Source organism: Colias eurytheme, chromosome 23 (genome assembly GCF_061535395.1).
Source record: "Colias eurytheme isolate Ceu_HAF_F1 chromosome 23, ilColEury1 Martin Lab GWU primary, whole genome shotgun sequence".
Taxonomy (NCBI): Eukaryota; Metazoa; Arthropoda; class Insecta; order Lepidoptera; family Pieridae; genus Colias; species Colias eurytheme.
In genome coordinates, this window is record NC_143002.1 from 2,741,161 (window position 1) to 2,759,218 (window position 18,058).

Consider the following 18,058-nt stretch of genomic DNA (forward strand, 5'->3'; position numbering starts at 1 on the left):
TCGGGGGTACAGTCTCTGGAGGTGTGTTCACATTGAAGTAACTGGAGTGTATTGTACGCGCGATCGCTGGGAAGTGAGTGGAGTCTAGGATGCTTACGGTCGATGCGAAAGCACCATTTTGTGTTGTTTCTGTGTGAGTGTGTAGCGAAATGGAAAATTGTTTGCTTGTCTTCGTAGGTCGTGAGTTGAAGTTAGATCACTTGCTTTTGGATGCGCTATGGTCTATGGTGACAAATGACTATGAGATTCTACTGGAATTTAGGTACTTGACAATAATAACAACAACCAGGTTCTATGCAATAATTAAATAGCGTATTTATTATATTTTTAAATAGTTCGTGAGAAAATTGGAAATCAAAGTTAATAGTTAGTTAAATTGGTGCATGATCAGTGAGTCGAGATTTACTCAGTTGATGATATCATTTCTAAATTACCTTTCAATGAATTTCTGAAACGTCATGAACGCTTATTTTCAAAAAACTAGATTATCATTTGAATAATACAGGATTTTTATGTTTATGACAGTCAAGCAAATGTCTTTTGCCATTAAGAAAAGTTAGATAATATTCGCAAAGACGTCAAAGGTATCTGTTCCGATAATATCTTTATATTTCTGAATTTAAATCTTTACAGGTATCGTATACTCAATAATTAAAAAAATAACAAAATATTGCTTTATGTGTCTTTATATACATCACTTATCGTCTCAACGCGTACCTATTTGATTGATTGAAGTCACGCAAGTTATTATTCACCAATTATGTTCAAAACTTACGTAAGTAATATAGTTATGTGTTTATTACCGCATCCGAAGTTCGCACCTCCATGTTTATGAACGGAGCATGCAAACCACGCGGAATAAACAGTTATAAAATTACATTTATTTATTGTTATTAATTACATTTTCCTGATTATGTAAATGGTAACGTGGTGTAGAGGAAACCGAGGGTTACCACTTTTTTAAACTTTCAGTGTCGTGTATTTTCATCTGAAAAAAACGTTGAATATTATGTAGTTATGCAAATAAGTATTACATTACTGATTTAAAATATTTTATGAATGCTTTGATATGTATTAATTAGGAATTATTTATTTATAATATGACAAATGACAATTTTCATAAGTAGAATTATGAACAATAATCATATTATTTACTACCTACTTTATTCATTAATATTATTTTATTAATGTTTTTATAGGTATAAATTAGTAGTTATTTTATAATAATGTGACAATTTTCCTAATTAGAATGATTATTAATAATATATATGGATAATGGATATTGCTCTACATAATATATACGTTATTTGATTATTAATTTTTGGTCACGGAAGAATATTTCAATAATATTAGAAATTAATGATATAAAACACGCACAAAGTTATTATTATACGTACAATTGTTACACGTTGAAAATTTTGACGTATTTATTATTTCCTGTGAAATAAGAAGTACAATAATTTAATAAAAATATCAAAAATAAGTGTCAAAATAATATTTACTACTACTCGTAATTAAAATAAATCCTTCTTATTAGAACCATTATATATTTCATATTTATATATATTATTTATATTTATTATATATTATATATATATTATTTACATTATATACATATTATATTTATTATATATATTTATATATATATTATTTACATTATATACATATCAGTCTACATACTACGTAGATGTGTAGTTATGACAGCCTACGCACACAGGTAAACTTTATCCTCACACTCACAGTTAGATGAGTCTCACTCCTCTTTTGAAATCGACCAAATTTTGTCCAATAGAATTATTTTTGTAATAGAAGAATTTGCAGGGATGCAATTATTACCTACATATTTTTAATTCATATTTTTATCTCGTCTCTACAAAGAGAATGAAGTAAGTACTTCTAAATGAACGATTTATTTAATTATTCAAAACATAAAAATCCATATTTTACTAATAGGTATTCGTACAAATACAATGAACTACAATGAGTTGAATAAATAAATTAATCTTCCCGCTCACTTCTATCCGAAAAATATTTAAAATACCTACTTCTCCGCCCGAATTAAATAATAAATTGGAGAAATTTCATAAATAGTTAACACTCGCAAAATGATCTGGAAAACAATTATATTAAAATTCGCTACACGTAGGCAATGATAAATGTCATAGATTATGAGATTACGTTAAAAAGCTATACGTTGATGATGTTGTTAAAAAGCTTTCTTTTCAAATTTGCAAACTCTTATTAGCATCAAGATGTTTGAACTATGTTGGCTTGTTTATTATGCATGATAATTTTAAGCATTTGCATTTTCTTATGTGTAAAATCTGATCCTCGTAAATAATTAAACAAAATGCATGCAAATACTCGACTACTCATATAATAATTCTGTTGTTCTGCTTTTCTGTGTTAACATCAATTTATTTTATTTGTTTCAATTATGTATTTTACATGATACCTACTGCAGATTTAATATACTTCATTTAGATATGTATTGTATAAAATAATCATGAAAAAGAATAAAGTTTTGGAGAATGTATTTGATACTATGACGATAATCCCAGTTTTACAAATAAAATAAAATATTAATTGATAACCTTTTTTACAGTCGATTACCAGAAGAACACAGTCGTCATATAAGGACAACAACGTTACCCATACAGTCTCAACCGCAGTCGAAGAAAAATACGAATATCATTGGAATAAATTACTACTAAGTAATGCATATTCTAATATCGAGGTCACTAATGCACGTGCTATCATAACAGATAAACGATTTCTTGCAACCGTCACCTACTTTTATATGACTGTCTCTTCCTAATGATGATTCGTGTCCGGGAAGTTATGAAAATCTCGATCGAAATCGAATTATTCGATTTGGTCCGCCATTTTGTCTATTCTTATTTATATCGATATTAATTTAATAGATTTTTTGAAGTGAAACTTATTTAAGCGCGTTGAGAGTAAAATTTCAAGGTTGCGTCATGGGAATACCGTCACGTCATGGAGAAGCGACGATTTTGGTAAGGAAGTTTCACTTCTGCACGCACACTCTTTTTTAATGGTAACCTTATTTTTCTCCATACTTTTTTTTTAAAAACAATGGGTAATGTAGGTACATAACATTTTAAACGATATTTGCAAAATGACTAAAAGTTTAATTAAGAGCGTATGTTTCATTCTTTATATATTTTTATATTTTTTTTATGACCGATTGTCTGCTTTCAACAAATTTGCATTAATTTTTATGAAGATTGAAAGAGCGAAACTTAAGTGGTATTCACATAGATTGTATAATAAAAATGATACCTAAAAAGCTCAATCATTGGAAGATGAATAACCTTTAGCCTTCAAATATTAACAACTAGCTGTACTCTGCGGTTTTACCCGCATTGCTCCGCTCCTGTCGGTCTTAGCGTGATGATATAATATAGCTGATAGCCTTCCTCGATAAATGGGCTATCTAATACCGAAAGAATTTTTCAAATCGGATCAGTAGTTTCTGAGATTAGCGCATTCATACAAACAAACTCTTCAGCTTTATAATATTAGTATATATAAATAGCAGAGAATCGCAAGGAATGGCAAACATAATTACTCTTTTAAAACTGCCTAAAAACTGCTTTAAAAAAGAAATTTGTTAAGTGCACGGGTAATTACTCTTAAGGAGTACAATTCTTGAAATTGCAATTACTAACATCTTTTGCGATTTCCATACAAATGTGAAAATTATTTGCTTTCTCTATAGCTGTTTGATAAATGTATGATAGCGTATAATACATTGACGACATGATGATAATAATGTAGTGTCAAAAGGAAAGTGTAAATCTTATACTAATGTATAATTATGTCGAAGAAATTAAACAAATATGTCAGAAGCACTTACAACAACGGATGCAAGATACGGTCAGCAAAACGTACTAATTACCTTTTTTTCATAATTCTATTGACTATCACTAATATGTACTAAATAATAGTTGAAGGTACAAAGATAACATTCATAGATGATTCGTCATCTATCTACTATGAAATTACTTGTTTAAAGCTAATAGTACCTAATAACAGGGCTTCTTAACGTGTGAAATACAAATGAAAAGTAGAAAAAACCATTTTTTTATTATTTTAAGCTTTTCTAATTATAACTGCAAAGGTGTGTTTGTTACGATTTTTGTATCTACAAAATATAAACAAGCGCTAGAGAGTATTAATGTAGGCTACCTGTTACCGCGATAGAACAGCTCATTCCCATGGGAAATTCCTTGTAATAAATATTATACAATATTTTGTTAAAATATGAAAGCTAATAAATAATATGGTGATGATGGAGTTAGATTTTCGGTAATGGTTAGTAGCTAGAAACTTGAAACTAAAGTCAAACACTGGAACCCATCAATTAACCCACAAATTATCTGTCCTTGACTGCCTCTATGAGGAGACAGTCTTCATTTTAATTTTTATGAGACGGAAAAAAGGACGTATCTATCGAAAGAAAAGTCAAACATTTATTTAATGTACTTTAAAAGTTTTTTTAGTACTTTTCAATAGATATTGATCCCTATTTTAACAAGTTTCAAAAAGCAGTTTGCAGAGAGCAACAGTCTTTATAGAGAATAATACTATAGAGTAGGAAGGTAGGTATTTATATATAGAAAATTGTCTACCATGTATTAAAGAATTCCCTGCAGATAAGCCGTCCGCTTAAACTTATTGCGAAGTACATCAATTTGATAAATTGAATTGATAAAGAAACATTTATTAGTCACGCTATACAATATTGAAAATAACCAATTTACCTTAAGATATTGGATGACTATTGATATATTATTATTAGATATATTTTACTATAACCTGGCCAACAGAAGTTCATACAGGTATAATCGATGACTACATCAATTAGTTCTTAATCTCTACATTATATTTTTTAAATCATATGGAATAACAATTTCAAGGAAATTGTATTTATAATTAAAGTTGTATTTCTTAATATCTAATATCTAATATCTATTATAAAGGCGAAAGTTTGTAAGGATGTATGGATGTATGGATGTATGGATGTTTGTTACTCTTTCACGTAAAAACTACTGAACCGATTACAATGAAATTTAGCACACATATAGAGGGTAACTTGGATTAACACATAGGATAGTTTTTATCCCGGAAATCCCACGGGAACGGGAACTATGCGGGTTTTCCTTTGCAAACGCGGGCGAAGTCGCGGGCGGAAATCTAGTCTATTATAAAGGCGAAAGTTTGTAAGGATGTATGGATGTATGGATGTATGGATGTTTGTTACTCTTTCACGTAAAAACTACTGAACCGATTACAATGAAATTTAGCACACATATAGAGGGTAACTTGGATTAACACATAGGATAGTTTTTATCCCGGAAATCCCACGGGAACGGGAACTATGCGGGTTTTCCTTTGCAAACGCGGGCGAAGCCGCGGGCGGAAATCTAGTTATTACATATTTTTACAACTCAACATTATATTTTAAATGTAACTCATAATATTTTGTATATATCAACTGAAATTATAAGTTATGAATTTTGCTTCGCCAATTATTGATGAGTTTAAGCAAAGACCTATGTATTAACGTGTTTGTTTATACAATATCTTAACGATAAATTGATTAAATAAATAGAACAATCATAAAATGGTTATAACGGCATTAAGTCCTTTGTACCAATTACAATCCAATAAAAATCCTTTCATCTCACCAACCCACATCTACATTATAACTATTATAACCCATACCATACTGACCTCAAAAATAAACGAATCATTACGCATGTCGCATGAACAATAGAAAGAGATATTACAATTATCGTGTGCGTATATAATCTGTATAAGTGAGAAAAAGCTTTAAAATTGTTCTTGTAAGATTCATGCCGCGCCATTTCTTTTAATAGCACTTTCTTTTTACTCGACTGTCATCTCAAAATGTATTATGTTAGCCTGTATGATCTAATTTTTATTAGTCCATTGAAATGTTTCATTTTTTAGGCCTAACCTTGCGTTTTTTAGAGGACGCAATATGAGAGGAGGTCGTGGGACAAGCGTGGCGACCCCGAATATTGAGAAGATATAAAAATAACATACAAGATACAACGCGTAAAAAAATAAACATAAACACTCGAATCGCATTAAACATAATGTTAGATTTTCTCACATCTATACATAATTACTGTAAGTACTTCATGTGAAGTGTAATCTTCAAAGAAATTAAGGTCTTCTCGACCTTTTGACATGATGTTTTGACTTTCACTGGATAAAATAGTGTACAATACAATAACTATAATAATAGATATAGTGAACAATGCAAGACTCAAATTTGACGTACTTTAATCGGACAGATAATTCAAACATTGTACACTTATCAAGGATCGGTGACAATACAACAATTATAGCGAGTTTTTCAAACTATATTATATCAAACAACTAGCTTTCCGCCCGCGGCTTCGCCCGCTTTGTCTAAAACATAATAAATTATATTATACTAAAACCTTCCTCTTGAATCACAATCACAATCACGGTTTTTTTTAATAGATAGTATTAAAAAAAACCGCATCAAAATCCGTTGCGTAGTTTTAAAGATTTAAGCATACATAGAGGCATAGGGACATAGGAACAGAGAAAGCGACTTTGTTTTATACTATGTAGTGATGGTGACCCATTAGTATGACCTAAATAAAGAATTTGTATAAGTAGGTAAATCAGCTATCCATTTATGTGTAAATTAGAAAAATATTACATTGGTTACAACTTAAAATAGTAAGGGTTATAACTTATAGGTAATTTCAAATTATAACAGAACTAATTAGAATAATTAATATTATGTTTTACATATTATGAAGCTATTGATATAGTTACGAATGAGTGCTTCTGTGTTATATAAATAAAATATATTCCTTTAATAGTTTTCTACGAAATTACTTTTCATGAAATCTACTCAAGCATATTCATGAAACTTTTTTATTTAATAAATTTTATTTATCAATTTGAATTCAACTCGAGTAGAAAATATAAATATTTTAATTCACTTTAATTTACACGCTATTGTTAATAACTTATTTAAATTTAAATATGAAAATATAGGAAATAGAGTATTTGCGTTAAAGAAAATGTTAGAAGCTGTTCCTGAAATGTTACAAAGTAATTTTAATATTTTCATGTTTGCTTTCAAAAATACACGCACGGGAAGTATACCAAAGTGACTTTTTACTATGTAAAAACGTATTATTTAATTGACTATTAATATACAAAAAGGCTTGATTGATAGCAGTTTCAATTCAAAATTTAAGATCAATGAATTAAACGAAAATTCTAACTTAATCCATACTAATATCATAAATGCGAAAGTAACTCTGTCTGTCTGTCTGTTACTCAATCACGCCTTAACTACTGAACCAATTTGCATGAAATTTGGTATGGAGATATTTTGATACCCGGAAAGGACATAGGCTACCTTTTATTGCGAAATATGTACCACGGGCGAAGCCGGGGCGGACCTCTAGTATTATTATAAATGTGAAAATAACTCTACCTATCTATGTGTCTCTTCTTCACTCCTCAACCATTGAGCCGGCTTAGATAAATTTTAGTAGATATTGCTTGAGAGCTGAGAAGGGAAATAGGATAATGTTATAACCCGGAAATCTCACGGGACGGGAACTATGCTGGTTTTTCTTTCACTACGCGGCTGAAGTTGCGGGTGGAAAGCTACATCGTATAAAATATAGGACACTATTTAGGAAAAATTAAATAAAACGCACATTTAGTCATAAAATCCTAAAAACTACTACACCAGACTTTTGTAACAAAACACACAAATAGTTTAAGTTGCATCATAAATAATATGCTTGCTAATTATTGTAAACAGACTTGTCACATTGTTTTAAGAAAAAATGAGTTCATAACACGTTCGTTAAATTAATCTTACATTGCTGTCTCAATTAATGTTTATATCATTATTACCTTTAAAATGCCGCAATCTATTATAAATGATTCTTAAATACCAGCATCAGAGTCAATTACATAGTGTCGCGTGATCTGTATTATATAATTAATGACGGGTGATTAGACGCTAGTCACTGATCTAGTGAATCAAAGATTAATTGACGAATCGCTTGTGCAAAATACAATGACCTTTTTGAAAGTATTTTTGTCATAGTTGGTTTTTTAGTGTACTCGTAACTTTTTTTTGAAAATGATAATTTTCCTCTTACTTAATTTGAAAAGTTGGAATAGAATAGTTGTGTCTTAAAAAAAAACATGAAAAAATCTTGATTCCTTCTGATTAGTTTTACAAATCTTACATAATAATACATACTGTGTACTTATAACAGCTTTAAATGTATCAAGTTTTTATTTCACGTACAAAATCACCCAAAGTCAGTTATTAAATAAAAAAAAAAACTACCAGGATATCATAAGCACTTAGAAAGCGATAGTGCCGTCTGTACAATAATTTTTCTAATTCAATTATCTTCCAATCCATCCATTCATAAATATAACTATAATACAATAAAATGACGTGTCCACAAAATGGTCCAGTAGTTTTAACAAGAAAACCTATTTTTCTCTTACGGATGTTATAAGAATCAATTAGACTACATTACCCATATTAACAAGAGCATGCCGTGAATGTTGCTGGGCAAGTTATTTATCTGTAAATATTAAAGTTACTGAAATTTTAAAATTATTGCAGAAATATTATCAGAATCTGTGCTCTTTTTGGACTTGATCGATACGATGTTACAGAGGGGATAATTGTTGTTATCATGTAAAATAGTAAATCGGTAAAATTTTCGTTCATTTTCTACATATACCTACACAATATGTAAATCATAATAAAATAATACGTTTTCTGGCTATTAAAGTCATTTATAAATAAACATGTCATATTTATTAAAATGACTTCTTCATAGTGAAGAATTTCTTAAAGAAATTCAAATTCAAAAAATATGAACTGATTTGTGAAAATACTGAAATCATTTTCTATAGACAATATTTATTAATTAGGGGAGATTCAATATTTTATGCAGTTTTCATGAGATTCAAATTTATGTTTAACGAATTATTTGTACCTTGTATCACGTAAATTCTATGTTTGAGACGAAAAAAGAAGAGAAGATACCTCCTCTAATAATGTGATGGAAAACTTATCATTTATTGATTATAAATATTATTTTTGTTTTAGTTTAACTTCAACATTCATACTACAATATGCGGGTCCACCTAATTCGAGCAGCTTCGTGAATTATTTTCCATGCGAAGAAGCTGTGTCTATGTGGACGAGGGTCCATTTTTCTTGAAAAAGGCGGCTCATACGTCCTGTGCAGCAAGGTAAGAGTATCACTTAACACACGACACGAACGGTAATTTCACTTAATTTTGATTGGTCATCCCATTAAAATTAGGTGAAACATCACCATCTTTCAGCCAATTGAAAGCTATCAAAGCGAAGTTTTCTTATGATCGTTCGTGCCGTTTGTCTTATATGATATTTTAACCATGCAGGTCTCTTTTTGTTTACCCGGCTAATCAATGTATTATAGTGGAAGTTGATAATATGGTTATTTGATATAACTGGACAATTTATCTATAATAATCTATAATAAGAATATTTTAATTAAAAAGATTAGCTATTACATTCAATTAATGTACTATACATAATACAGACACTTTTTTATATTTTAAGTTTATAAATAGAAAAATAAAATCAGTTTTCTGGTCATTTTGCATAAATTCGGAATTCGCACACGACCTTGACATTGACCACGAAGTGCAGCGTTCAAGATCAAAGACAGCTGACCACTACATGGACACAACACCCACACACCAACAAAAACAAACATATACATACACGCCTCAGTGCACGACTATACGATGCAACGATTGCACGCTCTAAAAGATTTATAGATAAATGCAGTTCCCGGTGAAAATAGATAAATGCCAGTGCTCATGTGTTTTCTACACATTTCAATAGGCGCAACTGCATTGACTGGACATTGGTGGCGTTGAAAGAACGGGGCATCCGCGGTATTTTGTCAAAATGGTGCACCGCGGGGTTATTGTCCTGTGTTTCAGTGCTATCCTGGCTGTGACTTCAGCAGACACCTTCGGAGCAGGACTCAAGCTACTCGGAAGGATGTACGATGACTGCGAGAAGTCGGAGGATATTTTTAAGTGCTTCAAGATCCAGGCGACCAAATTTGTGGACAGGGCTGCGCGCATGCAGACGCTTCCGCTCATGGACGGCGTCTCACTTGTGCGGACAACGGAACAAGGTAGAGCATTCCCATCTTCATTACCCGAAGGTGATTTAAATTCCTTGGCATCAGACGAAGTGGACAAGCTGCTCCACCTTGCTACTTCAAAGCTTTTGCAGAGCCATCGAGTGGTTGTATCACCAACGAGTGTCGGAGCTGACATTGGTCGTTCATTAGATGAAGCGAGAGGTAAGATGAAGAAGATGATTGGACCCATTCTAGCTGGACTTGCGATTAAGGGTGGTTTCGTGGCCATGGCGTTCCAGGCTATCGCAATAATTGCTGGCAAAGCTTTGTTGATCGGAAAGATCGCGCTTCTGTTATCTGCAATCATCGGTTTGAAGAAGTTGGTAGCTGGCGGAGAATCTCATGAAAAGACGACGTATGAAATAGTGAAACACCCGCAAGTATCCCAGAGCCATACATATTCATCATCCCATTACGGAAGTGACTTCGACACCACCGGTCCCGGAGGTCATTACAGAAGAAGCGTGGAAGACGAGGCTGCTGCCCAAGACAGGGCTTACAGAGCATATGCAAGCAAGCAGTAAATTGTAACAGAATGGTTGTGGCTTACGACTCCTTTACAAATAGACGACACGGCATATTACTTGTTTATCTGAACCTCCATAGCCGAAATCAAGACGTTTTGCGTCTGCAATGGAGACAAAGATTCATGATGTTTATTTAATAATTCAGACGACACTGTTATTTGGTTAAGGTTTATTTATTTGCTGTATTATTTATCCATTGTAGACGCTTTTTATTAGGCTAATAATAATAATTTATAATCAGTGGTTGATCGTTTTATGTAAATACAACATAGAAATGAGTAGCCTAAATAAATATGTGAATATTATGTAATAACTTGTAACCTCTTGCACCAAGATTGTCTTAGAATTATTATACGATGACTTAAGATTAATTAACGTAGGCTAGTCGACGGGTAAAGTGCATTTTCCTCTCATCCGATTGTCCAATTTTGTAAAAATAGGTTAAGTTTAGTATAATTTTATATCATTGGTGCGGTATTTTTAGGTAATTTATTATATTTATAAGATATTTATTGTCATCAAAAAGGTAGTTACGCGAGTACCTTTATATGTATTAATAATTTGTTAAACAAATAATTTATTAAATCTATTGTTGGTTGCTAATGATAGCTTATATGATAAGATAGATGAATTTATTAATTTAGAATGAGGAAATGACGATAAAAGTAGTTGAAACTTGATAATCGTTTTATTTGTCCCGATAATCTATAAAGAATGTGCTAAATATAAGCTATGTTGTTGGTATTCCCAATCATTTTAGTATCAACGTAAAACGTTCACTTCCTAATAAGACTGAATTTAGGAAACGATAGCTATAATTGTTATCGATCAGTACTAAATTACGCCGCAATTAGTAAAAAACACCGATATTATCAGCTCTTTATTCCTCACTTCAATGCTAGTAATTATATAGTAAACTAGAGGTCCGCCCCGGCTTCGCCCGTGGTACATATTTCGCAATAAAAGGTAGCCTATGTCCTTTCTCGGGTATCAAAATATCTCCATACCAAATTTCATGCAAATTGGTTCAGTAGTTTGGGCGTGATTGAGTAACAGACAGACAGACAGAGTTACTTTCGCATTTATAATATTAGTATGGATTCTTGAATCTATTTGAAAACGATTCTAAGTATTCCTTCAATTTGTTTAATTCCTGAAATTATTTAAAAATTCAAACTATTCCTTCAAGGATACAGATGAATACACAAATACCTTGGAATACCAACAAGAAACTACCATAAAATGTCGGTTAATTTTGCCCATAATTTTTAGGTTACTTCGCCAATATCAACCCGTATTCAAATACATTTCCTGATAGCGTATCCATAAATGGCAGAAACAAATATACATATTTCACAGTTATCAGCCCCAATACATAGCTACAATATGTAGCTACTGTATAGAAAGCTGAGCATCACGCAAATATAATAAGGCACGCGAGGAACGGTTAAATGGTATTCAAAGAAAAAACGATGAAAGTGCACTAAATGTTGGAATTGAGCATTAATCATATTGAGCTGAATGTTTCTGTTATGTGGGCGTAGCACGGAAGCAGAACATGTCTATATGGTATTAGTTTTATTCTACTTTTATAGAAGAGGATATTATTAATCCTCCCTTGAAAGAAAGATGGTCATGTATTGTATGATACAAAACTTGGAAATTTTTGAACTGAAACTTCTTTAGGTGCGTTGAGAGTACAAATTTCAAGGTCGCGTCATGGCAATACCGTCACGTCATGGATTAAGCTGACGAATTTGGTATCTTTGAATCTTGCCAAAGAAGTAACTTCTGAAACGTGTGCTTGGCACACACGCTCTTTATTTAATAAATGTCGGGATTAGGAACATAGAGGAGAAGATAACGAACAGAGAAAAGGAAGTGTTAATACAAATGGCTTCTAAATTGATAAATATGTATAAAATATTATAAATATCAATTACTTCATGTGAAAGACACTACATTTACCTTCTAACGTACAGGATTGAATTTATTTCCCCTGCATTCAGAGCGTGAAATTGCATTCGTTATAGGATGTTTTTATTTAATGCAGAACAATGATACTAGACAAAGAAATTATTACATTTATTTATTGTAGAATATAAAAAGAACAAACAGAAAATTATAGTCTACTACTACAAATAAATTACTTCTTATAACACTTTTTGAAATTATATAAACATTATGCTTAATTTAATGTGGAAACAATTAAGGTATTCCACATTTTATTGGCTCTTTTATTATTATACCATTGTACATTTTTTCCCTTTTCGTTTACGAAAAAACGGTGTAGGCTCAGAATATAAATAAAAGGTTTCAGTTGGACATATTTTCCGAAGATTCTAATAACTACGGAATGTCGACAATTATGAAGAATTTAAAATATGCTTTATATTGGGCATATTTTTTATGTCGATATTATATATTGCACGATCAAATATCTACTGGCCAAAAACTAAATGAAAAATTGACTAGTGAAATTTACATGAATATCAATTACATAATAATATGAATATCATCCATTTATAGGTGTCCAGGAGAACTTTCTACCATTCCGAATCTTAAGTTCATCATCATCTTTTTTGGTCACAAAGAGCCGTTCCAGTCTATCTCTTAATTCATCAGGGGTGATGGGAGACCCCGTTGTGGGTTCATCATACTTCTCCTTATAGAAGTAATCTGCTTGGTGAGGATGTCTGTGGAAGTAGCCTGAAATAAAAGGTTCTGGTATAATATTTGAAGTAATTTGGTTAGGGGGTAGTTGCTGAGCGAACAAGCGTACCTTATGTTAAACCTTTATATGAAACTTGAGGTTTAAACGAATCACTTTATTTGAAAAATATGTAAATTAATGATATCAAAATATTATTATTTTGTGTTCATCATTAGTATTCTGTTATCTATTATGATACCAAATAAAAATAAAATTATGAAAAAATAACGTGTTTTTATATGATATGTTTTATTGTTGAAATAGACAGACAAAATTTATTACGTAAATTGCAAAAAAATATTTCTAAGAATAAAGGTATGTGGAATACTTAACTTTCAACTGACGTTCAAGTAATCTTTGCAAAATGCCATCTAGTGGCGAATGCAGAAAACATAATATTAATTAATGTTATACATAATATCTCAGCAACTAATAACTAGTATAGTAGTATGAATAGTAATAGTTGTAAAATCGGTAAAATCGATCGAGTAATATGAATTTAAAACGTGATTTTTTTACGCTTTATTTACCAAGATTTTATGAATTATTCATACAATCTGTGCATACAATATTTAGTTAGTGAGCTTTAAGCAATATAAACTTCGCTCTAAAACTACTCACTTGAGATGTATATTAATTCTTGATTCATTAATTATTTGGTCTAATTATATGACAGTTACATGATGTATATGCACCTGTTTAAATTATAGTTATAAGTGATTGATTGATTATACAATAATTAGCAGATGAAAATACACGATTACTTAAAATTAACAAATAGATTAAGCTATCTTCAAATTAAAATAAGTCTCGAGGATGCTTACTGATTTATTAATATTTTAATTATAATATGAATTTCCCCCACATTATTCATATCGAGTTTGTCAAACAAATTCGTAATAATGCATTGAGTTGTTACAAAAAGCATATCGTTGAGCCGAAAAGCTCTATGTGACTAATAACAACCTGCAATTAGCAAGTATTATAAAATATTTTACTTAAATCCTAAACCCTTTTCAGTCCTTGTAGAGGAAACAAAAGTAATTTATAGCTCTGTAGCAAACTTTCATCAGTATTAGCCTTTCACGTACATACCTCCTTTTTAAAAGCTTAACTAAACAAATTTATGATACATACCTCCCGAACCATGAGCAGGCTGGTAATGCCCTACATTTTCATGAGTATACGACGATATAGTTGGCCCGGCGAAACTATTCAAACCACCAAAATAGTTCCCGTAGTTCCCGCCATAGCCACCACCACTAAATAGGGTCACCGCTAGCAAAGCTACCTTCGCTAACAAAAAGGCCTTCTTACTAGCAAGAAGAAGCAACCCTAACAAAATTGGTAGTAGTGTAGATATGTTGAATTTTATTCCAAGCAGAAATGGTACGAGAAGATTTCGCGCTAATAAACGACCTGAAAGAAAAAAAATACAGAGCAAGTTGAATTATTGTTGTGAGAAAACCAGTCTTCATTATGAACTGATGTAAGTTCAAGGAAAAATTTATAGATGGCGCTGACGATTCAAGATCAATGTCGCTCTAACCTTGACCATGGTTGTAAAATAGTTTATCTATGTTGCAATAGATGGCGCTCTATACAAAACAGTTTTGTGTGAAAATTCTAATGGAAATTTTAACTACTTATTTGAGATTTAACAATTATTATTGTACACTTGAATATAATATTGTATTCCAATAGGTTTTCTCATATTTTAAAATTAATGAAATTGATAATAATATGATATTGGTATATTTTTCATGCAGAAACAAAGTAAAAGCTCATTATATGACCGAGGACTCCCATGTGAATCTCAAGTATGCATTGTCTTAAAATGTTCTAATTTTCCAATTACCTGTGGATTGACTTTCACCCTGGGGTTGATAGGTACGATCCTTTATCCTTGGATCTATAACAAAGTCCAGTACACCGTTGGCCAACGTTGGCCCAATTCGCATCACCAACCCTGGATATACCATGCCCATGTCCCAATGGAGAGATCGCTTGGATATTAAATTGCTTGCGTCTTCCATTATTGACCTAAAACAGAATATATCAAATACAATATTATGCTTGTAATGAGTTTGAAGATTTATGGTAAATAATAAAAATAAAAATCTAGGGACATGGGAAAATTAATTTTTCATTGCGATATCAAGTAAATTTAATATCTTATTAAAGAAAGACTTTAACCACTAGGTTTTTATGATTATGTGGTTTGTTTGTCTGGTTTCACAAAGTATCGTTAACGTTTCTGAATATTATCACATCATTTTCACTTTATATGTGGTAAGATTGATTTAACTCGGTTTCATATTCATTTCATTTTATGAAACCCATTGTTCAATAATTTTGCTTTTGCCCTTTCAACATACAAAATACACATACCGAAAATCCATAGGATCCTTATCAAGAAAAGCGCTAATATCTCTCGGAGTTTTTTCATCCCTTACAAACGAAACACCGTTCGCCAAGCTAAACGAATCAGCTTCATCGTAATTATTCAGCTTATGCAACAACTCCTTGCCAAAGCAAACCGCTGCACCCCTTTCCTCGCTCAAACAGGCGTTTAAATTTGTATTCTCTACATTATTTCCTTCTAATGTTTCTCCTTGTTGCAACTGTATTGGTATCACCTCGAGTACGGTTATCAGGATCAACGCGGTCACTACTTGTAGCTTCATGATGTAGTATTACTGTTACACCATTGCAAGGATCCACAACACCACTGACTGCTCCGATTTAGATATTACGTATACCTTATTGTATCAAAACCTCACCTGCTTTATAGACTTTTATTGTTATGTACGAGTGAACTCTTCCATTGTTTCGAGGTCCGTCACGGGTTGTTCCCACGTCCAAAAAGACAATGCAGTGAAAATTTTATAGATAATTTGCGAGACGTTTGAGAGTGCTATTTGCATGTTAGATGTTACGGCAGCTTGCATAATGCTGTTGTTAAATAACTTAATCATAACAATGGAGTATTATCCTTCACAGGTTGAAGACATTAGAGGTGAGAGGCTGAGTGCATTAGACTTGATTGTATGATTCATTCACATAGGCAGATGTTGATATACATAGATAGGTACTTATGACATATTAAGTAAAAGAAGGACGAAGGGAAGGTAAGAATCTAAATAGTCCTAAAGACTTGTGCATTCTGTATACATTTACGTTTTGTAAGAAAAATATTTTTTTACAGTTGCAGGACATTCTACACATAATAATAATAATAAGTGGTTGTTTGCAGCAAATATACCATTTGTAGGACATATTATTTGATTTATATTCTAATATGTTGATAATCTAATAATGCTATAAACTTCCACCCAATCTTACCACGTTTATTTTAAGCTTTCATGCGCCCTTACCTTAAACTATTGTCATAATGCAATCTTTGATTTCCTGTAGTTATTAGCATTAATAGAGATAATTTTGACGATTGGTTTTCCTATATCAACCCGTATTTTTATGTCTCATTTCATCGATTTTCATAAGGAATTCAAATTGTAGTTCGGAAATCGGTTTTGCGATATCCGTTACCTTTAATCATACCATTTAAGGCCTCTGACCTTTTCCAACTAAGCATCTTGGTGGAATGTATCATCGAGCACAGCAATTTCGTTCTTACATCCTTGAGATATAAGTTACAATGGCTTGTCAAATATCCGGCGTTTATTTCCTTATTTCGGTGTCGTGTCAAGGAGTGAAAGTAGACAATATATTCTTCTATACGTCCGGTTTGCCCAAGTAAAAGTTTTGTTTGGCTGATGTAATAGTTTCTTGTTTTAACTCGGGGCCTTTGTTTCTGTACTTGTTACGCGTATTTTGAGTCACATTGCATTTAGTGACCTCCTTGATGACTCTTTAATCCAGGCAATTACGCGAATTTTCTTCGTAAATTTTTTATATTCTTTAATATTACATCAGTGTTATTTATGAATTATCGTTGTTATCGAGGATATTTGATTTATTGTAACTTTAAATAATTATAATACATGTAAAAAATATTGGTATAATAACAATTAATTAATTGATGATTGTTTTAGCAGTTTTTAGTAATATTTTTTTATCTAATTGTCAAAAACAACCACTTCGTGACAATATTTATCATCAAATTGGTAATAATCAAATATAAAAGTTGTAAATTATTCAATAGCTCTTTTACAACTTCATTTACATTAAGTAAATGAAAAAATACATAAGCGCAGAACAATTACTACCAACACGAAATGTATCTACTTGTCAATATTGAATGTATGAATAAACGCATTATAATATAATAAACATCTTCCGTTTTAATAAATTATACTTTAAATAATGAAATGGAATAATAAATTACGGTTTCAGAAAAAAAACGAAGGAATTAAACATTATTTGTACGCACAAATAATAATGTTACTGCCTGTGAATATGATAATAATATCTACATCAATATCAAATAATTTAAATGCAAAATTAATTTCGTTCACAAGATAATATTCAAATGAAATAAAGCATTCGGAAACACTAAA

General features: G+C 31.3%; 2 protein-coding genes across 2 annotated transcripts; one reads left to right on the forward strand and one right to left on the reverse strand.

Annotated features, from left to right (window-relative positions):
- Positions 1 to 9,947: 9,947 nt before the first annotated feature.
- Positions 9,948 to 11,508, forward strand: Osi11 (Osiris 11). Its single transcript, XM_090115436.1, has one exon. It carries the CDS (start codon positions 10,055 to 10,057, stop codon positions 10,820 to 10,822), a length of 768 nt encoding a protein of 255 aa, XP_089971562.1. The 5' UTR covers positions 9,948 to 10,054; the 3' UTR covers positions 10,823 to 11,508.
- A 1,755-nt stretch (positions 11,509 to 13,263) lies between these two features.
- Osi10a (Osiris 10a) lies at positions 13,264 to 16,857 on the reverse strand. Its single transcript, XM_090115583.1, has 4 exons — positions 15,930 to 16,857; positions 15,397 to 15,581; positions 14,676 to 14,957; positions 13,264 to 13,534 (listed from the first exon to the last, which is right to left on the reverse strand). Exons 1-4 carry the CDS (start codon positions 16,223 to 16,225, stop codon positions 13,341 to 13,343), a joined length of 957 nt encoding a protein of 318 aa, XP_089971709.1. The 5' UTR covers positions 16,226 to 16,857; the 3' UTR covers positions 13,264 to 13,340.
- Positions 16,858 to 18,058: the final 1,201 nt, after the last annotated feature.